Here is a 23,660-nt window from a genome sequence, read left to right on the forward strand (position 1 = left end):
TCTTTGTGCACTAAGCCACTTATTTTCCACAAGATAAATCCCAGGAGGAGAAATTTCTGGGTCATAATTTGCATATACTTAGTGCTTTGAAATGTGCTTGGCCAAATTGCACCCCTAAAGTCCAGATTTACTCACCATCACCAAAATGTAATATTTCTCTCCTTAAAGGTTTGCAAAGGCTGAGAATTATCATTGTTTAATTCTTTTCAGCTTGATGAATCATAAATTATTTCTCATTGTTTTTATTTGCATAAATTTAATTGCTAGTGAAGTTGAACTCTTTTTTCATACGCGTATTAGGTTTTTGCATTTCTTCTCATTAAAAGAAGAATTGCTTTTGAATCTGAATTTTAGATCCTGAGAAGTTTGATTAATTTCTCGTTTACATTTTATATTTTCTTCACCCATTAGTTTTGGGACTTGTAAAACTTGATACAGTTTCCATTATTACTCTCTTAAAAGGTTGGAGTTCTTCTGTGAGTGATTTATTTATGCTTTTTTTTAAAGGGTGGGAAATGCCATAATACTCTCTGAATAGTTGTGAGTTTGGGAACATTCTGGTTGGTATGGGATGTTTGGGTTGCCTTTTTTTTTTTTTTTTTTCTTTACTTCTTAGGCCGCACCTGCAGCACATGGAAGTTCCCAGGCTAGAGGACTAATTGGAGCCTACGCCACAGTGACAGCAGCATGAAATCTGAGCCACATCTGTGACCCAGACCACAGCTCATGGCAACACCAGATCCTTAACCCACTGAGTGAGGCCAAGGATCAAACCCACATCCTCATGGATACTAGTTGGGCTCGTTACCGCTGAACCACGACAAGAACTCCCTGCATATTGTCTTTTCCTCTCAGTATTGGACAGATTACATGAATTAATTTTTCTGAATCATTAATTTTCTTCCCTAGAGTTGGATCTGTTATTAACTGTATCCACTGTATGAGTTTTCTTCCTTAAATAAATTTTAAATTGCTTATTAACTATGTGCATAGATAAAGCCACATAGTACATAGACTTGTAAAGAAAAATAACCTTTTCTGCCTATTTTCCCTCATCCTTATCCTCTTCCCCACAAGCAAGTTCCTTGAACGTATTTTAAGCTGTTTCTTTGGATGCTTAACCGCTCTATCCCTATGTAATGAACTTTTACTTTTTCTTGATGAATTAAATTCTGACATTATGTATTTCATGCTACCGTAGATGAGGAGTTAGTGTTGTTCATGCCATACCCCCTCTACCTTTCCAGTGTTATGATATCATTTTAACTGAACCAATTAATGGTATTTATATTGTCGTGACTCTGTAACAGAGCCCAAGTTGTATCCTGTGCTTTTTTTTTTTTTCGTTCCTTATTTAACCCTTTGCTTTTCTGGCAATATGTACTTGTCTTTTCTTTCTTCTTTTTAAAAAAAATTTTATTGAAGTGTAGTTGATTTACAACGTCGTATTACTTTCTGCTGTACAGCAAGGTGGCACAGTTATGCGTATGTGTTCTTTTTTTGTTTCTTTGTGAAATTTTGTTGGAAGCACCACTTTTTTCCCTCCTGCTCCAGACCTGTTGCCCAGGCCTTCTCTCTAGAGGCCCTTCTGTGGGACACGCCCTCTGAAGCCCCCTCCTGGCCTCCTCCCCAGTGGACAGGTGGTCCCCCTGCTGCTGAGCATCCTGGCCTTGATTTCTCCCCCAAGTCATGTGCACTGTTTTTCTGCGTCCCACGCCTTCCTCTCTTCTGGATTATTGTTATTTTGCACAAGAATTCGTCATTGTTCTAGATCTGCTCTCTTGGCATTTGTACAAAATATAAGACCAAGTGGGGCAGAGAAAAGGTCTCCCCTCCCTTTTTAAAGAATCATGCAAATTGAAGAAACATTTTGAATCATTTAAAGAGCACTGTTGATTTAAAATGCTTATGAACAGTTTTCTGTTACCAATTACGCATTGGAATACCAAAATTGAAATTGTTCTAGTGTCTCCTTAAACTTTGCTCCAGCTTGTGATTGTTAACCAGACATGTGCCAGCAGTGAGCTCAATGTAGACTCAGGTTGAAGGTGGATGTTGACTGTTAGGTGCCTGTTATTTCTGCCTGGACTGGGTATGTGCACACAGGCCGGGAGGAGGAAGGAGAGCCGATCGCTCGGCCTGAGGAGTGGGGGAAGGCCAGACTCTGGCCTCCTGGGTACTAGGGCCTCTGCTGCTTTTTCGGTGGAGGGGAAATGGTTACTCCTTGTCCATTACTCTTGCAATTTTATTGTTAGCCCCCATCGAGGGAAGAGCCAGGCCTTGGTGTGATAAAGGTTTGGAACGTGGTAGAAATGCAGTCGATATCTTGTTCCTAGTGGGGTTAGGGAGTGGAGGGCAATAAAAATCCTGGCTGCTAGAATATATAGTTTGCCATGTATATTATGGGTGACCAGTCTTCAAAGAATTAGCGTATATATGGTGAAATGTCACAGGGCTATCCTGCATCTCTCAGCGCCTTGAGTGGGGATGGCATCCTAAACATCCCCGTGGCCCTGCAGTGTCCAGCATGCCAACCAGTGTAGGTACTGGTTAACAAAGGGCCAGTGACAAACTAGTTACACGTAACGAATGATCACATTAAATTGTGGCTTATTTCAAAGCATTTAAAATACTTCTGCTTTGGGTCCCCCATGAAGTGAATTTTGGCATAGGTCCAGGTAGTCAATTTAGGAAGTCTTCCCAGGAATTGAGACAGGGAGGGGGAGCTTGCAAAAGTGTGTTGGTGACCCCTGGGTACCTGGGGGACCTCGTAGAACACATCTCAGAGTTGGCACAGTGTTGCGTGAGGAACTGGAAGGGAAGCCCTCAGATCTCACTTCCTCCCCGCTAGAGGTGCCCTCTCCAGATGCTCCTGCCCTGCCCCACCCCACCCCCGCCAGCCGCATCTTCAGGCAGCAGGTGCAGGAGCTCGGGCTGTAGACGGCTGTCCCCCCGATACTGCAGGTGACGTCTGGTTTGGGGGCATAGCGGACCCTGACACCCTCTGCTGCCGCCGCTAACCTGGAGGATACGAGGGCAGCTGCACTGGTAGAGAAACACATGCCTGAGCTGACCTTGATCCCATGTTAGCCTGAGACAGGCCTCTACCAAGCCACTCCAGAGTGTGCCTGAGGCGCAGGGAAGAGCAGGGGACACAGCTGAGTAAGAATAATGCGAAAGACAGCCCAACGCCCCCCTCACCCACCACTTTTGCATGCCTAAAAGGGTTTTTGTAAACAATGGGGAATTAGAAAATAAAATTAGCTTGCATGATTTCAGATGGGAACAGATGCCTGCTTCCCTGTTTTTTTTTTTTTCTTTTTTAATTCCCACAAAAACCTCAAGCAGAGTTAATAATGTATGAAAATTCGTTACCATGTGTGTACTTTGCTTCGTAATGTTTTCATTAAGCAGCCAGTTGATTTAAAAATAACACAACACGACAGTTGACATAATGGCAGGCGCTTCGGTGTGTGTAGAAACATCCTCTTTGAATGTTCTGTCAGAGTTTCCATTACGCAAGGACAGTCTTTTGAAAAGAAGCTTTTAGAATTAATACATAATATGAAATTATATCAGGTTACAATGCGATAAAACAAATTGCCCAGATACACATTGCAATTGCTTTTTAAGAAATGGCTTAGTCAACTAGAGGTGGTCCGTGGAAGTAGGTTTCTACAGATTGCTTCTAATTCCATGGTAGATTCACACTTCCATCTTCTCGAAGTGTTGCTGGTTCCGTTTGCTGATTAGAATTTGCTTTGTCTTCTTTCCCTTCCCACCCTCTGCCCTGCTGGCCTGTCCGTAGTAGAAAGAAACAGGGAGAAGCAAAAGATCATGGACCCAGGAGTTTCCAGGAACTCAAGATGTCCCACTGCTGAGGGCAGCGTGGGCTGACGCCGGGCATTGGACTTGTGGTGGGCGGGGGTGGGTGGGGGCGAGTGCCCTGTCCTGGAGTTTGAGCTGGCCTCCATCATTCCCCAAGGCGTCTGCTCCTGAGGTCCTTGCCTGACCTGGAGGAGCAGTGGGCCACTCTGGTCGCTCTTCCAGGCCCTGGGGCTTTACTGCCTCCACTGTGGCGCTGGAAGGCTGCCTCCAGGCTGTGTGGGCCAGCAGAGCACAGGGGCCAGAGAGGTCCAGCGGTTCCACCTAAACCCCCAGGGACAGAGGGTTTGCTGTCAATGGGCTACTTACCTCTGTTTGTGTAGCTGAAAACGTGGCCTCTGTGCACCGGCGCCAGTTAAGTCTCGGAGACAGAGTTTTGGGCAAAGCAGAATGAACAGCTTTATTGCTCTGCCAGGCACAGGAGGCCACAGCTGGCTAACACCTTTAAAACTGTGTCCTGCCTTGAGAAGGGATAGCAAGGGGTTTTATAGGTTTAGTTTGGAAGACAGGGTTATTGATTAAGGTGTCAGTATTATTCTCCCTCCATAGATCATTTCAGAGTTGTCAAGCCTGGTGTCAGTGGGTCGGTGATGATTTCTGGTTGTCTTCAGGGTCATTGTTCCTTGACTTTTTTTCTGGAAAGAAGATTGCTTACAGGGGAGGGGGTTTAGGGAGTGTTCCAGTTACAAAAGAAAATGCTAGGTGCAGTATCATTCTAAGTAGAAAGTAACCATTACCAAAGGAAAGTAGTTAAGCAAGGAAGAGATCATTTGTGAAAAGCCAATTAGAGTAAGTTTGTGGGCCAAGGCAGGGCATAACATTATGGAGACTGTTGTAACTAGTTCTTAGCTGTATCAGTACTTCCTAACCACTGACTCTTGAGTCAGCCTTTTAAGACTGTGGGGAGGCCTAGGAGGCTAAAGGAAAGGTCTTTTCCTTCCAAACACAAGGACTTAGGACCTGGTATAAGGTTGCATCTGCTCTGGCATGTTTTACTTATTGCCTTGAATGCATTAAGTTGGTCAGCAAACAAGGATCAGTTGTCAGCTCCTTTTATCTGCTGAGTGCAAGGGTGGTCACATAGGCTGGTTTAAGTGACTCAACACCATCAGGACATCTATTACTGGTGGTAGAAGCTGGTGGACACAGGAAAGAGGGAGCGTCGTGGCATGAAGGTTCTAAGGCTATTCAAAAGGGTTTGTTCTTTAACTCCCGTCCTTACTTCTGCGGGGATGTGCCAGGCGTGTCCTTTCTTTGCACTTTCTGTGATGGCCCACTTGTGTCTCCTGACATTAGCAGGGCCACAGGTGTGGGCCAGCACCCTCGGAGCACTCTTACCTTGTGGTGTTCTAAAATGTAATTGCAAAGGAGACATTTGATCTTTATGACTCGTACCGTAAGACTTTCTTGGAATCTTTGCAAGGGGCAGTTGGAACAGAACTTTTCCATCTATACCACGGTCTATAAAAATCCTAGTAACTGACTTCATGGGGCTTGAGCTCCTCTTTTGTTATTTTCTTCACTCTCTAATTAGATTTTGCTTATGTGCGGGACAGAGCAGCCTGGCAGGACATAACCAGCATGAAAATAACTCAAAGACAGGGCTGACCCTGGCATTGCTCTAGCAAGAACAGAGTGGGCTTGGCTGCCCCGGACCTGTGGCTAACCTCAGAAGCCCTGTCCGGGTAAGGCCAGGAGTCTGGGGGCCTGGCATCCTTCCCAGCCTGGCTGCTGCCTGGACGTGGCCTTGAGTGCGCTTTCGAAACTGACTCCACCTCCATGGCCCTCAGAAACAATCTGGGGATAATAATATCTGCTTTTGGTTTCTCGGAATGCTCAATGTGACAAATTGGTTGTCACAGTCCAAGGGGTCACTTCTCCAATGTGAAGACAGACTTTCAAAGGCTGAAATTAAGACTTCAGATATGTTCATGGCCCTTTTGGGAAGGAGATGCTGCTTTTAGTCAACTGTAGTCTAAAAAGGAAGTAGAGAAAGACCTGAAATGGTTGTCGTGGAACTCATGAGAATGTACAGAAACGTCCACAGAAAGCTGTAATTTTTCACATCATTTCTCCAAATCCTGTTGGTAGCAGATTTGACACCATCTCACTCTGAGTGATCCTTACGTGAGAGATTCCTGGGCACCTGTTTTCTATAATGATTGCAGAGAAATCACTTTTCTAGAACCCTCCAAAACTGCTTCTAGGAGTTCCCATTGTGCTTAGTGTTTAATGAATCTGACTAGGAACCATGAGGTTGTGGGTTCGATCCCTGGCCTCGATCAGTGGGCTATGGATCCAGCGTTGCCATGAGCTGTGGTGTAGGTCACAGATGCGGCTCGGACCCTGCGTTGCTGTGGCTCTGGTGTAGGCCAGTGGCTACAGCTCCGATTAAACCCCTAGCCTGGGAATCTAGAAAAAGACAAAAAGACAAAACAAAAACCAAAAAACCCTGCTTCTTGTGCCTGTCGGGCAGGTGGTGGCAACAGCAGACACAAATCTCTCTGCAGCTCCTTCTGAGCCCCTCCAGCCTGGATGGATGGTACCAGTTGCAGAGTAGAAGCCTCACCTGAGCTTCTCCTAAAGGAATGGAATCCTCGGGAGGCCCAGAGTCTAACCGTGCATGGAGCGTGGAGTTTGCCAGTCTCCTCATCTGGGTCCCTGGGAGCTCACTAGGGTCTGGGAAGCCTGGAGGTGCTGCTTCATGACACATTTTATGTCATCGTCCACTGGATCATGCCACACTGTAAAGAGATCTGTCTTTAAAGATGCTTTAGAAGCACTCTTTTGAGTGTGAAGGACCAGGAAGGCAGGAGTAACACACATGTCTCAGAGCGCCATCCTCACGGCATCCCGGGCAGGTAATGGCCCGTCATTTACCGAAAATCAGATGATGCAGGGAGGGTACATGGGCTACCCCAGGCTCTCTGTGTCTCTTTCCAGTGACCTGCCACAGCTTAAGAGATAAATGCTCCTGTCCCAGGAGCAGGTCCCTCCCCAGTCCTCCCCTGTCGCACCTCCATTGTGTGGATCCCACCACCAGTTCCTTGTCCTGTGCTGGGGACAGAGGCAAAGACTGAGCCCCCGCCAAGCCTGTTACAGGTCACTCCGTCTTCCCTACACCCCTTCATCCATGTTTCATGGGCACTGCACCGTGGTCTGCCTTTACCGTCTTTGTTACTGAGGAGTCCCGGAGAGGTTTGCTCCTGGGGACACCCAATCCCCCAGCCAGCCATGTGGCATTGCCATGGCTGCTCTGTGCCCCAGGCTTTGGTGATGGTTGCCCTGGCAGTGCCCGACCCAACTCCACTTCCCTTACCTCAGATGTTGCACCCTCTGGCCTCGCTCCTCTCCCCCTTCTGGCTTTTTCTGGCTTGACTCCGACTTTTCTTGGCTTCTTGCTGCTCAGTCTCTTCTTAGGCAGCCCTTGATGTTCTGGTTCAGTCACCTCTGCTTGTCGCCTTCTTTTTTTTTCTTTTTTCCTTTCCTTTCCTTCCTTCCTTCCTTCCTTTCTTTCTTTCTTTAGCCTTTTAGGGCCACACGCAGCACGTGGAAGTTCCAGGGCTAGGGGTTGGATCACAGCTGCAGCTGCCTGCCAGCCTACACCACAGCCACAGCAACGCTAGAGCTGAGCCCTGTCTGCGACCTACACCACAGCTCACGGCAACACCAGATCCTTAATCTGCTGAATGAGGCCAGGGATTGAACCTGCAACCTCATGGTTACTAGTTGGGTTCATTACCAGTGAGCCACAATGGGAACTCCTGCCCGTCGGCTTCTGCTCGGGCAGCCTGCACTGCCTGTGCTCTCCTCACCGTGCCCAGTGGGAGGAGTGAACGCACAGAGGCTTGGGGTGGGCACACCTCTTCCTCCCTCCACCTGGACGCCCATCCCACCCTCAGCCCTGCTTTCATCAGCCCTCCCTGACCTGCCTCTGTCAGCTTCTCCCAACCTCCCTGAACCTGCCCCCACCTTGGACGGACTCCACACTCTGGCCACCCTGTGTTCCTGCTGCCATGCTCTGATGCTGACTGCTTTCTTGGGCAACTCCCTGCTCGTGATGGTCCCTTATCACCTCACCCCATCTGGCCCTCCACTGCCACTGACCCCGCACGGGGCCTTTCCTGAGGTCAGGACCAGGCCCTCTAGACAGCTCCCACTAGGCCCTCCTTGCCTTTGGGGCTTCCCCATCCTGCTTCTTTCTCCAGCCTTGTTTCTGGCTCATTTAAGGTGAATGGTTGGTGCGGTTGATTCCCCTGCCATCAGGGTAGAAACATAACGGTCACACTGAGGTCCTGCAGCAGCTTGATGCTAAACCACCAAGGAGCAGGATCTGTGCTGGGGCCAGTTTCTCTTTAATTTGGCAAAGGGAGGTGGCCCTGAGGTTCCTGTATGTTCTCTGTCAGTGAGGACAAGCACAGTGAGCGGTGATGGCTTGGACTGCTGTGTGATCCAGGCAGAGTGGGGGTTTCCAGCACCCCCAGCTTCAAAACAAGGATGATCACAGTACCCTTTGTATGTGCCAAGGGCTAAGAACAGGGCCTGGCTTGTAAATGGAGATCGCTTAGTGTTTGTGTGGTGGACAGTCAGCCCGGGAACCAGGGGCTCTGCTTCTCCTGTGTCCTTGGCACCTAGAACAGGGCATGATGTGTAGCCAGGGCCCAGTAAATATCTCTTAAAGTTAGAAGATGAAGGAAGAAGGGCATGTGTCCCCCTGGAAGGAATTCAGAGTTAGGTGTCTGGAGGCCTGGAGTTTGGTCCCATCTCTGCCACTTGCACGCTGTGAACAATGCTGTGAGCAAGCCCCTACCTTATGAGGGTCCATTTCTCATGTGCCTTGATGGGCTTTCAGCTGCAATTGCTCCAGACCTGCCTGAGTGTGGCTGAAACAGTGAGGAGCTCAGTGACTTTCCCTAGCAGATGACTGGTTCCTCTTGCTCGGCCCTACCTTTCTCCAGAGACTTCTGTGTACCTCCAGACGCCCCCTCCTTGTCCTGGGAGCTGCCACCACTCCAGAGCTCCTTGTCTGCCCCCAGGTCTCCAGCACCTGTGTTCCTTTGGGAGAGACACCTTTCTTAGCAGCCCACCTAGAGCTCCCTCAGGTCTTGGTGGCTGTGAATTCTGTCTCCTGCCCATGTGATCACAGGCTCGGGCAGTGCCGCTTCTGAACCTGGAAGGCTGCTTGTGCCATCAGGGAGTGAGGAGGGAGCTGGGAAGATAACTCTGGTGCACGCAGCCGACAGTGGTTTCTCTGTGGGATGTTGGTGGGAGCACGAGTGTTATTGGGTTGTTCAGAGCAAATGGGATCACGTAGGCAGAAGTGCAAAGCAGGGTACCTACCAGGGGGCCATGCCTACCCCATCGAAAGTACTTTTGTCCAGATGTGTGTGTAAACAAAAAATGCAAGCTCTGGTGGGGCATGGAGGGGGAGGCTTGTCCTCTCCTTGTGGCCACAGACTTCACTATGCCCTAATGTTTTACACAGTTACTACACTCATTTTGCTTCTGCCTGGTCCCTCTGGGCATTAGGTTTGCAGACCCTGTGGAAGAGCCCTGTAACATCCATGTTCACCTAGTTGATTTGTACGTTAGGCAATTACAGCACGAACATCTTAATTAAAAAAATTCTTTCTTTCTTTCTTTTTGTCTTTTTAGGGCTGCGCCCACTGCATATGGAGTTTCCTAGGCTAGGGGTTGAATTGGAGCTGCAGCCACTGGCCTACACCAGAGTCACAGCAACGCAGGATCCGAGCCACGTCTGCAACCTATACCACAGCTCATGGCAACGCCAGATCCTTAACCCACTGAGCAAGGCCAGGTTCCATTGAACCTGTATCTTCGTGGATACTAGTCAGATTTATTTCCGCTGAGCCATGACGGTAACTCTTTTTTATTTTCTTAAGCATGAGCTAGAGAGGTTTGGATCCAGGTATTCCAGTCCCCCTGCGTTGGGCACCCCTTTTTCAGAGATCCACCATGAGCAGCCTGGGCTGGCCATGGGGTGGTTACCTGGCCCCTGGTTGTGTCTTGTGCCCAGAGCTGGCTTTGGAAACTTTGGGTTTTTCTTTAAGGTGCTAGAGCCTGTATGGTTTGGACACTGTCTCCTTTGCAATGTGAACACTCTTATCAAATGATTATAAAACAAGCAAACAAAACCCCCAAAGTACTCCATTTCACTGTTTGTAGGTCCTGTGTTCACAGACCTGTAGTGGTTTATGTTCTTAACGTGCGTCTCCTCGTTAACTTGAAAGCATTGACATTCTGCATGAGTCTATATGCAGTACCAATTTCTTTTCTTCTTTTCCTTCCTCATTTGTCCCCCCCCCCAAAAAAAAACCTAACTACTTTCTTGCCTTGAGATGTAAATTCCACATTTTGGCTGCATAGGGTTCCAAGTTTTCCGAGAAAAGGCTTAAATTTATTAGGTTAGTTCACAGTGTTCTCACAGAGAACTTTAACTTTGAGGCATGGAGCCATATGTGGTTGGGGTTGTTTTAAGATAAATAATGGAAGAGAATCAGCATTACATCGTTTACAGAAACTTGGGCTGCGCCTGTCACTTAAATAATGATCACACATGATTTACACTCTTGGTCCATTGGGGACGGGGCTGAGGTGGAAGGTCACGAGGAGGTTGCCACAGTTTCGCTCAGTGCTGCTGGCGCCTCTGAGTCAGTGCGGAATCAGATGGGCACTGCAGGGACCTGAAAGCCTCTGGGAAGCCTGCTTCAATTGGGAATTATTCCCCATCACCCTCCCAGGATCTGGCTCCTCAATAGCGTTAAAAGAGTAGAAAGTGAGTAACAGGTTGGATCACAAACAAGCCTTTGCGTGAGATTGAGTCTTAGCAATTGGGGGAGCTTTGGTTTGGCTATGTCACGGGTTATAGTCACATTTTTAAATATTTAACTCTAAAGAAGGGAAGCAACTTAGAGGGCCTGTTATTAAAATTAAATCATGCTTTCTCAGTGTCTGACTCTGAACATGTTCACGATTATGTATGTGTATAAGTATCTCTCTAATTGCAGATATAGACATACATAATACACATGTAAACACATGCAGGCACTGGTGTGAATGTATGTAATATGCACAAGTGTAAACACACATGGGTGTGAAAGTGTGTGAATATATGTAATACACATGTGTAATCACATGTAGGCACTGATGTGTCACTGATGTGAATTATGTGAATGAATGTAAAACACACGTGTAAACACATACAGACACTGATGTGAAAATGTAATACACACATGTGTAAACACATAAGATACTGATGTGAATTATGTGAATATATGTAATACACATGCAAACACATATACACTGATGTGAATTATGTGAATGTATGTAATACACATGTATAAACACACATGCAGACACTGATGTGAATTATGTGAGAGTATGTAATACACACATGTAAACACACAGGCACTGATATTATGTGAATGTATGTGATACGCACATGTGTAAACACACATACAGACACCAATGTGAATATAAACTGCTGGCAACAGAAGGCAATTTATCACAGTTCCCTGCTGAACATTGATTTCCAGATGTTTGGATTTCATGAACTAGGAAAACAGGAAGGGGGTCCAGCATGGATTGCCAACTTCTTGTTTCCCAAGATCATTAAAAAAATTTTTTTTGGTGATGGATGTTAGCTAGACTTATTGTGGCAATCATTTTGCAAGATATACAAATATTGAATCATTATGGTGTGCACCTGAAATTAATATAATGTTATATGTCAATTATATCTCAATACAATTTTTTGGGCCACACCTACAGCATGTGCAAGTTCCCAGGCCAGGGATTGAACCCAGATATTTGCAATCTGTGCCACAGCCGCAGCAACCCTGTATCCTTAACCTGCTGCACCACAAGGGAACTTCCAGTACAAATTTTTTAAATTGTAAAATACACGTAAGATAAAATTTACCATCCTACCCTTTTTTTTTTTTTTTTGGTCTTTTTAGGGCCTGAAACTAATATAATATAACTAAGCTAATATAATGTCTGCTAGTTACATCTCAATTAAAAACATGCTAACATTTAGTCATCTTTGCTTCAGATCATTCCTGCCCTCAGGGCCGAGATGTGAGCTCTTTGTTACCAGGCCTGGCGAGTTGGAGAGCTCGACTGGAAGGAGCTCAGCTTTGCCACTAAGCACACAGCTCAGTGGTTTCAGTGGTGATGCTTTTTCACAGTGACTTTGCTGATGAAGGAAGCTGCGTGTTGATTTACATCCTGACACCGTGTGTCTTCTTGCCACAGGTCCGAGTGCCAGGAGCCAACGCTTCACATCTGGTGGTGGTCAGCAGCCTGGTTCTAGATCTGGTTTTGTTTTTATAGCAGTTAAAGCTTCCGGTTGTGGTTGGAGCCCTGCGGATTCATCCCACTATGACCCCCTTGTCTTCTCTTTCCTCTGAAGTCACCTAGTGAACTGATGGTCTGATGCTTCTAGGCCACCCAGCTTCTGCCCATTTGCAACAAGTAGTGCTGTGTGCAAATGGAATCCTCTCATTATGACCTCTGAAACTTGATTTGGTTTGTGTGACCTGGGTTTAAAGACTTAACCCGTTTGGGTTCACGTCGATCTGCTCTAGTGTGGCTCTGTGTGACTGTGCCACATGGTGGGCACTTGTCCTCCGATGAGTGCACATGTGGGTTGTTTCTAGGGTCTTGCTAATACACAACTGCATACAGTGGGGACTTTATCTGGGGGGGTTATCTGGGTCAAAGGTGAAGTGTGAAGTCTTCATTCACAAAATCAAATTAGCATGTTAACCAACCCAGTTGTGTATCACAGCTGTTCAGATACAGAGGGTGTGGGAAAGATAAGTCAACTATTAATAGATTTTTTTTTTTTTTTAATGACTGCACCCCGGGTATATGGAAGATCCTGGCCTGGGGATAATCTGAGCCACAGCTGTGACCTATGGTGTGGCTTTGGTAGTGCTAGATCCTTTACTTTTTTATTTTTTATTTATTTTACTTTATTTATTTATTTATTATTATTTTTAGGGCTGCACCTGTGGCATATGGAAGTTCCCAGGCTAGGGGTTGAACTGCGGCTATATGCCATAGCCGCAGCAACATGGGATCTGAGCCACGTCTGCAACCCGTACCGCAGCTCACAGCAACACTGGATACTTAACCCACTGAGCGAGGCCAGGGGTTGAACCCGTACCCTCATGGATACTAGTTGGGTTCATAGCCCACTGAGCTACAACGGGAACTCTCAATGCCAGATCCTTTCACCCACTGTGCCGGGCCGGGATGTAACCCACACTCCAGTGGCTGGAGCCACTGCAGTTAGGTTCTTAACCCACCATGCCACAGTGGAAACTCCCAATAAATGTGGTTTTCTGGACCAAATTGAAACCAGCTGAATATTGATCTATCTAAAGGTTTAGCTCCAAGTCTGACTGTAGTAAAGCGATGATCTGGGGCAGAGACCAGGAGGGAGGAGCCAGCCCCTCCCTAAGTGTCCCCCCTTTTAATGTGAAATAGAAAATGTCTGCAGACTTGGTCTGGGACACACATGAAACTGAGCCTTGCTATCTGTCTGGCTTTGTTACATATGGCTTTTTGAAATTGTCCAGGAAAATTCCTGGGTCATAAGTTGGTCATTCTCCTCTCATGAGCTTCTTTCTGGAGCAGCCGTGTTGCTGCTGAGTGTCAGCTGATCTCTCTTCACCCTGTCTAATCTGTGGTCCCTGAGCAAGTTGGGGACATGTCCAGGGGAGAAGTGGACCTGGTGCCTTTGGGGCTGGGTATCAGAAGCATGTTCCCCAGGTGGCCTGGAGGAAATCTGCAAAGGCCCCGTGGCAGTGTCCCTGTAGCTACCACACAGCCGCTGGGAGCACTCAGGGTTTGGGCTGTGGATGCATCAGGCTCCAGTCTCAGAACAAACCAAGAGCCAAGATGATGTCTAGATGTGCTTCGTGTACTTTATTTGAAGGCTTCCCTGTTACCTTCGGCACGTAGTGCAGTGTTTTGATCACGCTTTAGAAAACAGTAAGTGGGAAGACGGCTCTGTTAGAAAAAGCTATAGAGACATCAAAGAAAAAAATAACAGCCTAAAGTCTTTTCATTTACAGGTTCTGTTCAACCTGTCAAAGAAGCCTGTTAGTGGACCCTTCCCAAATACACTGTGACAGGCTGGGTTGTGTGTGTGGGGGGGGTGTCACTCCTCAAATACTCGTGACAGGAACTCCCATTGTGTCTCAGGGGTTTAAGGACTAGTATCCATGAGGATACGTGTTTGATCCCTAGCCTTGCTCTCAGTGGGTTAAGGATCCAGCCTTGTAGTGAGTTGTGGTGTGTGTGGGTCGCAGACGTGGCTCCGATATGGTATGGCTTGTGGCTGTGGTGTAGGCAGGCGGCTGCAGCTCTGATTTGACCTCTAGCCTGGGAACCTCCATATGCTGAGGGTGCAGCCCTAAAAAAAGACCAAAAAAAAAAAAAAAATTACTCCATGATAGGCTGAGTTGTGGGGGCCATTCCCCAAATAGCCCCTGACTGTCTGAGTTGTCGGGGAGAGCCTGACAGGGATCACAGGTATGACACGTCTGTGTTAAGGATTCTGGTGCTTAGCGAACAGATACCACGGTGACACACCAGGTTAACAGACAAAAAGCCTTCTCAGTGGTTGCCTGTGAAGTCGTTGGTGTTTTTGCACATACAGACACGTTACATTTGTAAAATAGTTCTTGTTTTTTATAACCAGCTGTCCAAGCTTGAGAAACAACAGCAGAGGAAAGAAAAGACCAGAGCCAAAGGGCCTTCCGAATCAAGCAAAGAAAGAAGCACTCCTCGCAAAGAAGACCGCAGCGCCAGCAGCGGGGCTGAGGGTGACGTGTCCTCGGAGCGGGAGCCGTAGGCCTGGGACGCTGCTCAGGTAGGCGCCCCCTGCGTGGCGGCTTCATCTTCCCACATTCAGGCAAAGAGTAATGAACTGCAGACCGAATGGTGTTTGAGACGATTCATTTATGGATGTTCATTCAGGGCTTCCTTATGGTGCTCCCTTCCAGGATGGAGAGAGGAGTGTGGTGGGTGGCTAGGGGGTCCCCAGGTCCCCTTGCGGAAGCTGTGTGTGCCCCTGTCAGCCAACCACCGCTGCTGCTCTCAGTGTTTCTCAAGTGTTCACAGGCACATGGTCCAGACAGGAGCCCCAGGCAGATCCCTCTTCTCTGCTCCAGCTCGGCGCACAGTGCAGGCCACTGTCAGCGTCGCCTCTTGTCTCTGATTCCCGAGTCCTGTTTGCCCCCCTTCCTTCGGCCTGCATGGCATTACGGTTCCCTTTTCCCAAAGCAGGTGCGTTTCCTTCTTGTCAGGAGTCACCCCGGCCTGAAAATCAGAGGCCTCCGAAGCTGTTCCCAGCCTTCTGATGGCCCTTTGCTCAAGTTCAGTCCCCCAGAGGACACGTTAAGGAGAGCCTTCTACTACCGGAGTTCACAGGTTCAGCGAGAAGTAGAGAAACAGTCACCCACTGCACGGTGCCGTGTGGTGGTGGGAATGCAGGGTGGGGAGCAGAGGAGGCCCTGGGGCAGGGGGGTCTGGAATGGGACCTCCAAGGACGTGTAGGAACCATGAGATGGGGGAGAGGGCCATGAGCTGCTTCAGCTGAGAGGAGAGCAGGTGCGTGCCTTGTGGGGGAGGGTCCAGGCTGGTGAGTTCAGGGCAGAGGCGGCGGAGAATTGAACATGTGGGCTGTTGTCCAGGGAGATGGAGGAGGAGGGAAGGGTCCAGGTTATCAAGGGTCTTGTGTGCAGTTTTGAGAAATTTGTCTTTCATCCTGGGGTAGTGGGGAGCCTTTGGAAGCTCTCAAGTGTACACCTGACAGATCTGAGGTTTCACCATTACTCCAGCAGCCGTGGGGGCGGTGGGCTGGAAGCAACGGGCCACTTACAAGGCAGTTGCCAAAATCAAGGGAACGAGAGCTTGTGGACTGTGGTTCACATCAAGTCAGCCTGCAGGTTTGTCCTGGAGACGCCAGATTGCGAGAAAGAACATTCATGAGATGGAGTCTGCCTCTTGAAGGGGGTGGGGGTTAGGGGTCTACCTGTGAGATGTCCTCCAGGACACATACCACCAGATATTGAGACATACTGCGGAGCCCACAGTGGTCCATAGTGGTCCACTGGAGCTTGCAAACGTGGACAAAGACAGGGTGGAGACCTTGAAAAGAATGGTTGTTGAGTCACAGTTTGAAGGGGGCTGTGTTGGATTGTAAATCCTATAATATCCTGTTGACTTTCCCCTGGTCACCGTGATTTTGCCTGCATGTAGCTACAGGGAGCTGACAGCTGTGCTCACTGCTCAGGGCTTCACGCAAAGGTGAGGCTGGAATCGGGAAAGTTCCTTCACACTCGGCCTCATTTGTCACTGTCACAGGCCCCACCTTTTTCTTGATCTTGTTGCTCCAGCCTAAAGCCATCGGTTTTTAATTCATGCACTGAAACAGTTGGTAAGAGTTAGGAGTCTTTTGAATGTGGTATTTGGTGTGTAAATCATGTTAAATACTCATGAGTACACAGCAGCATTTTATATGTCATTTTGTCACATAAAACTTCCATTCCTACTCCTGCCCATGCTTGATGAGGCTTAAGCATCATTGATACGGTCAGTTTTGTCATCAGAAATATTGCTAGTGCTTCTGATTTGCACCCGGTCCAGAAATCCTAAATCCAGGCTGAAACATGCTGCATATAGACAGTGCACAGGCGGCTCTCGTAGTTTTCTGTTAGGCTCAGTAAACAGGTCTGGCAGTAATGCAGAAACTCATCAGGTTCTTATTTGCATCCTACCAGTTTCTGTGTGGCAGTAGGTCATGTAATTTCTGCTTCCTTGGTTTTTCTTCTCTTTGCTAGACGAGTAAAACTCATCCCCTTCAATGGTGCTGGGAAAGTTGGGCCTGTAAAAGCCATAACACCCCGCACACTGGCCAGGAGGTGAAGGAGGGAGAGCTGTGGAAGGGGACAGCTGAGTGGGTGCTGCCGGGTCTCCATGTAGCCAGGGTGCAGGGAAGGGCTCGCCTGCCCTGTAGCTGCCTTGGGGTCCGTTGGGTCGGCCATGGGTCTTGGTGGAAGGGGTGAGGTGACCCCAGAGCTGTGAGGGGCCGGCTTCATCCAGGAGGCCAGAGTCATGGCCTCAGCCCTTAAGTAGCACTGATGGTCCCTGCAGCTCTCAGCCACAACCTCCACCTGGCCTCTGGGTGTGACCTGAGGGTCTGTTAAGGTGAGGCCAGGTCAGTTGGGGCCCTCTGGGCCCTGCAGTTGTGCATCTGTATGCAGGGCTGGTTGCTGGGCCCAGGGGGCCACTGAGGATCTGGCCAATTTGACACCAGGGCAAGACAGCTTTCCTGGGGCTTCAGGATTCTGCCCACTGCTACTCAGTGGGAAGGAGCCTCGTGAGGACATCTGGATGGGCCCGTGAAAATGCAGAAGCCATGTTATCTTTGCACATTTGTATGTAGTATCATCTGGGCTTTGGACCTAGAGCACGAAGGGACCGTTGAAGGCAGGGGTCCTGTTGCAGTTCTTCACACCAGGGATGGCAGCAGAAACCTGGGGGCTGGCACAGATGCACAGGCATGGCTGGAAGTGAGAGTCCTCTGAGACTCCCACCGCCAGTGAGAACTGGGAGGGGCTGGGGTTTTAACCGTGCTCTGGGATTTGCAGACGCTGAAGGGGTTAGACTACAAAGGAGCCACTGCTCCACAGGTATATTTGGGCGTTTTGCTGCCTGTAGACTTTCATTGCCCCTTCTGCTGGAATTTGTCATCCCAGGAGACCCCCAAAACCACCCCCTAGAAACTCGGATATCTATAAAGCTGAGTTAGGTAGTGACAGACAGAAGGTGACCTCGGCACTAGCTGTATTCCACAGGAAAACAGCAGCCCCTTGTCCCTTCCATGAGCTGCAGTTTTCATTTGCTTTGCTTCTCTTTCTTTTTCTTTCCTTTTTTTTTTTTTTTTTTTTTTTTTTGTCTTTTTAGGGCCACACCTGCAACATATGGAAGTTCTCAGGCTACCACTGAGCCACAACAGGAACTCCTGCATTTGCTTTTCTTAAAAAAAGGAAAGAGCCCTCCAGAGCTTCACAGGCCCTAGAGGGAACAGCTTTGAGAGAGAAAGAAAAGGCCAAAGAAAATGGAAGGAGAAACTTCACAATCTTGGGTGCATGTTTCTTTGAAAATGAGCCCCAGAGTTCCTGTGCTGGATCAGCGGAAACGAATCTGACTAGTAACCATGAGGACACAGGTTTGATCCCTGGCCCCACTCAGTGGGTTAAGGATCTGGCTTTGCTGTGAGCTGTGGTGTAGGTGGCAGACAAGGCTCAGATCCCCAGTTGCTGTGGCTGTGGTGCAGGCTGGTGGCTACAGCTCTGATTCAGCCCCTAGCCTGAGAACCTCCACATGCTGCAGGTGCAGCCCTAGAAAATACAGGAAAAAAAAAAAAAGAAAAGACAATGAATTCCAAGCCTCCTTGGTCCAGAGGACATGCCTGGGGTGTCAACATTTCTCCATGACATGGACAACATTTCTTAGTTTATCAAGTGGATGTTAAACTGCTGAACTTCTTCTTTTTCTTCTAATTCCTTTGGGCTCCTCCCCTTGCTGGGAGGACTAGAGGTTTTCTGTGAAGCTGCAACTCAGCCCCACCTCCCACCCCATTTTCTGGCCTATATCTAAAGACCTTGGGGCCACTTCTCACTAAAAAAGAGTGTGGTTTCTGCTTCTGATTGCAGGTTCCAGGATTGCCTCATTCCAGTATTGACCTTACTGCCATCATTAGGGTGTGCATGAGAGGGGCGTGCTCCCTACCAGCATCCTATGTTTCTGCCCTCAGGGGAGCACTCGAAACTAACAAGCAAAGTGTTTTGGGAGCTGCCCTCTATTTGCTTTTTCAACTTGACCTCTGAATAGTGAGACATGTTCTGGCTGAGCACATTTCTGCCTAATGAGCTGGAGCAGTTTGTGTGTGTGTGTGTGTGTATTCTGTTAAAGGGATACTCCATCACTTTTCACTGTTTCTTTTCCTTGGAGAAGGTAGGATCTCTTTCATCCCCAGAGCTTTACCTTGCTCCCATATGAACATTCATACCACTTTCCCAGTCCCTATGCTGGTGTTTCATAGTATAAAACTCACTGCGCCTCCGAAGTAGTGTTTTTATTTTTATTTTTATTTTTTAACTTTAAACAACCTTCTTTTAGTGGCTTCCCTAGAGATTGCAATATGCGTTTTTTTGTTTTGTTGTGTTTTTGCTTTTTAGGGCTGCACTCACAGCATATGGTTGTTCCCAGGCTAGGGGTCAAATCAGAACTACAGCTGCCAACCTATGCCACAGCCACAGCAACGCAGGATCTGAGTCGTGTCTGCGATCGGAGTTGTGTCTGCGACCTACATCACAGCTCATGGCAACACCAGATCCTTAACCCACTGAGCGAGGCCAGGGATCAAACCTGCAACCTCATGGTTCTTAGTCGGATTTGTTTCCGCTGCACCACAATGGGAACTCCTGCAATATGCGTTTTTAACTAATCTGAGCCCACCTTCAAACATCCTGGCCACGTCTTGCATGCAGGTGCCTCATGATAGTGTTCCTCCCTCATGTTCTTTGTGACACTGTGTCACTTGTGTCATTTTCCATGTGCCATCCAACCCGATAACATTGTTACCATTATCATCTTATGAATAGCTTTTTTAGATTAAGAAAGAGAAAAGACGTTATGTTACCTTAATTTCATCTTTGACGTTCTTCCCTTTCATTATGTGAATCAAAGTTTCTGACCTGTACCATGTTCCTTCTGCCTGAAGAACTTCTTTTAGCATTTCTTATAGCGAAAGTCTTTATTTCTCCTTCACTTTTCAAGGATGGTTTTGCTGGTATAGAATTTTAGATTGGTGGGGGTTTTTTTGGGGGGGTTTTTGGGGGTTGTTTAATATTTTAAAGATTTTATTCCGCTCTCTTCTTGCTGGCATAGTTTCTTCTGAGATGCCCTCTGTAACTCTTGGTCTTGTTCTGCTGCAGGTGACTAAGGTTCAAAGCCATGTGCCCCTCCTCCCACTCCACCCCCAGCTTCTTTGAAGCCTTTCTCTTTGTTTTTTGCAGTCTGAATGTGCCTTGCTCAGGCATGGTTCTTGGGGCGTGTTCTCTGAGCTTCCTGGATCTGGGATTTGGTGTCACCTGTCACTAAGCTTGGACAGTCCTTGGCCTTTATTATTCTCTGCGCTCTCTCTCTCTCTCTCTCTCTCTCTCACTCACTCGCTCTCTCTCTCTCTCATCCCCTTCTGGTACTCCAATTATGTGTATGTTCCACCTTTTAACAGTTGTCCCACTGTTCTTGTCTGGTCTGTTCCTCCTTCCCACCCCCTGTCCACTCCTTCTCTTTCTGCATTTGGGAAGTTCCTACTGAGAGGTTCGTATTGACCTGTCTTCAAGCCCACGGCTTCATCCCCTGTCTGCGTCCAGTCTGCCGATGAACATTCTCCATTTCCTTTTGATTCTTTCCTGGAGTTTCCATCTCTCTGCTGACATTACCCATCTGCTCTTAAATATCTAAATCTCATTCTGATGATTGCTGTGGGTTTTCTGAGCTTCTGGAATCTATAAATGTATATCTTTCAATACATTTGGGAAATTTTAAGCAGTATTTCTTCCAGGATGATTTTCTGCCCTGTTCTCTCTCATATCACTGGGAGGAGGTTACTGTTCTCAAACCGTTAAGTGTTGTTCTGGCCTTTGTTATGGGAGGGCTGACCTGCTTTCTCACTGATACAAAGTAGGCACATTGTGTTACTCTGCCAGCAGTGGTGCTGGAATTTCTCCATGCCCCAGCTTGCACAGTAGTTGCCTTATTTATTAAAAAGAAATTGGCAAGAATCTGCCCACAATTAGCAATTCTGTTTATTGCAGAGCTGAGCTTACTGAGAACCTAGAATATAATAATACAGTAGGTGCTGCCTGCATGTGGATATTTAAATGTAAATTAATTAAAATTAAATAAAATTTAATTTCCTCAGTCATAGTAGCCCCAGTTCCTGTGCTCATATAGCTGGTGGCTGGCATCCTGGACAGAGCTGATAGAGAACAACGTATCACTGAGGAAAGGTCACTTGGAGGGCACTGGCCTGGAGGGGTTACATTTAGGCCTTGAGACCATCATCTGAACCCCTGTAGGTTTGGTAAGGCTAACGTGTTAGGAGTTCCTGCCATGGCACAACCGGATCGGTGGTGTTTTTGGAGCTGTGGGATGCAGGTTCATTTCCTGGCCCAGCACAGGCGGTTGAAGATCCAGCGTTGCTGCAGCTGCAGTGCAGCATAGGTCACAATTGTGGCTTCAATCTGATCCCTGCATATGCTGTAGGGTGGCCAAAAAACCAAAAAGACTGACATGGTTAAATCTATACAAGTGGATATTAGAAATACGTGGGGTAGAATTTAAGCCAAAAAAATAAAAACTAACTGCTATCAGAGTTTGTTCCTTCTTGATCAGGTGACATCAATTTGTTTGTTTGTTTGTTTTTTCTCCTGCTTTATTAGTTCACTCCAAGCTTTCTTTTCTCAGTGAGAAATCACATGACTGCCCCCAGGTTCTCATTGCCACATCAGGACCATCAGCACTGGCGCACAGGACGGTCTCTGCTCTGACAGTGGAGTGGAGGCTCACTGGGGTTTCCGACTTGCTAGAAGGGCCGAGTGAATCCTTCATAGATAATGTCAACTTTCCGGCAGCTTTTGTTTTTGCATGTTTTTAAAGGCCCCAGCTTCTTAAGTTTGGGTTAACATCTTGATTAATAAAATGTAGGAGCAAAGGGGTTGCTTTTGACTTTATTTTATTTTTTGTCTTTTTAGTGCTACACCTATGGCATATGGAGGTTCCCAGGCTAGGGGTCTAATTGGAGCTATAGCTGCCAGCCTACACCACAGCCACAGCAATTCCAGATCCAAGCCACATCTGTGACCTATACCACAGCTCAGATCCTTAACCCACTGAGCAAGGCCAGGGATCGAACCCGCAACCTTATGGTTCCTAGATGGATTCGTTTCCGCTGCACCACGACGGGAACTCCTGCTTTTTCTTGACTTTAAATGAGCTCATATTAGATTCCCGACCATAATATGAAATAAGTAAGTAAAACTCGGTTCTTTTGACAGTGGTTTGGGGAGCAGGTCTGTGGTGTGTGTACCCCGACTTACATCTTCAGTTGCTCTAATGGCCTGAAGCCAGAAACAGATCAGCTGGAAGTCAGCATGTTTCAGAGACTCAGTGTTTAAACCAGCTGTTGAGTTTTCCTTGCTTCTGATCCTGGCTGGTTCCCCGCTGCCTCCAGCCTTTGAAGGCAGTGGACGAGAACAGCCCTGCATCCTCTTTCTTTTTTCTTTTTTTTCTTTTTAGGGCCGCACCTGTGGCATATGGAAGTTGTTAGGCTGCGGGTCAAATCAGAGCTATGGCGGCTGGGCTACACCACAGTCACAGCAACGCAAGATCCAAGCTGCATCTGCAACCTGCACCACCGCTAACGGCAACACCAAATCCCTGATCCACTGAGGCCAGGGATGGAACCTGCATCCTCATGGATACTAGTTGGATTCATTTCTGCTGTGCCACAGTGGGAACTCTAGCACCCTCTTTCATAAGGCCATGAAATAGTGGTGCCAAGTTATCAAATACTTCTTAGGACTTTTATAACATTTTCTCTAAGCAGATAATTCATTGTCTCCGATTTCACAAAGATAGAGGCATACTATGTGTATAATGTTACCCACTTTTATCGTGGAACAGAGTATCATGAGCATTTTCTAGATCATGTATTCTGCTGTAGTAAACCTTGTCATTTTCATCTGCACATCAGATATTTGAAGCATAAATTTTCATCACAATTAATTCAAAATTTGTGGAATGTTTAATCGGAGTAAATAAAAAAGAATAATGTATTCGAGCAGGATCCCAAAGCTCATTTTAAGCTCAAAAACCAAAGGTTTTAATCTATGCCAAGAAGATAGAGTTCTTCGAAGGTAGAACGTGGGAACCAGTTTCAGGACTTTAGTTACTAGTATTATAGGTGAGGAAAGAGGTATTAAAAGGCCCAGCTTCTTAAGTTTGTATTAATATCTTGAAAAAAATATAGGAGCAAATGGGTTGCTTTTCTTGACTTTAAGATGTAAGTATTATGGTCTCCAGGATTTAGGCAGTGTGTTCCCCTGGTTATTTTTTAGTTATCTCTTAGGATGTAGTGCAGTGGGTTTCAGAGCCTGAGGGTAGGCCTGGGGAAAATTGTGATCCTCTGTGTGGGTCCAGATGGAATAAAACCGAACATCTTGCAGTTCCACTAGCCTTTCTTGGGTGGACCCAGGGACTTCGGTACTAAGCTGGGCTCTGGAACGAAAGGCTGATAATTCCATGGAGGCACTTGCTCACAATATGACCCTTTCTTAAGAATGTGACCTGTGTTGGAGTTCCTATCATGGCACAGCAGAAACGAATCCGACTAGGAACCATGAGGTTGCAGGTTCGGTCCCTGGCCTTGCTCAGTGGGTTAAGGATCTGGCGTTGCCGTGAGCTGTGGTGTAGGTTGCAGATGCGGCTTGGATCTGGCATTGCTGTGGCTCTGGCATAGGCTGGCAGCAATAGCTCCGATTAGACCCCTAGCCTGGGAACTTCCATATGCCGTAGGTGTGGCCCTAAAAAGACAAAAGACAAAAAAAAAAAAAAAAAAAAAAAGAATGTGACCTGTGTTGCATGCATCTGGAAGCAGGTGCACA

General features: G+C 47.3%; 1 protein-coding gene across 5 annotated transcripts in view; it reads left to right on the forward strand.

The window, feature by feature from the left end:
* Window positions 1-23,660, forward strand: part of DTD1 (D-aminoacyl-tRNA deacylase 1) — a 134,600-nt gene that overhangs the window by 108,703 nt on the left and 2,237 nt on the right. For 3 of the 5 annotated variants that reach the window (XM_003134277.7, XM_085004551.1, XM_085004552.1), the window contains exon 5: window positions 14,621-14,791. In XM_003134277.7, the coding sequence (XP_003134325.3) occupies window positions 14,621-14,773 (153 nt within the window). In that variant the 3' untranslated portion in view covers window positions 14,774-14,791. Of the gene's footprint in view, window positions 1-14,620; window positions 17,891-19,347; window positions 21,356-23,660 lie in introns of those variants that run through there. The other 2 variants (XR_014832888.1, XR_014832887.1) reach the window with 2 other exon arrangements.

This window comes from Sus scrofa, chromosome 17 (assembly GCF_054392235.1).
Source record: "Sus scrofa isolate SSC_HxYL_T2T_F1_AM1 chromosome 17, Sscrofa_HxYL_maternal_Yorkshire_Landrace_v2.0, whole genome shotgun sequence".
Taxonomy (NCBI): Eukaryota; Metazoa; Chordata; class Mammalia; order Artiodactyla; family Suidae; genus Sus; species Sus scrofa.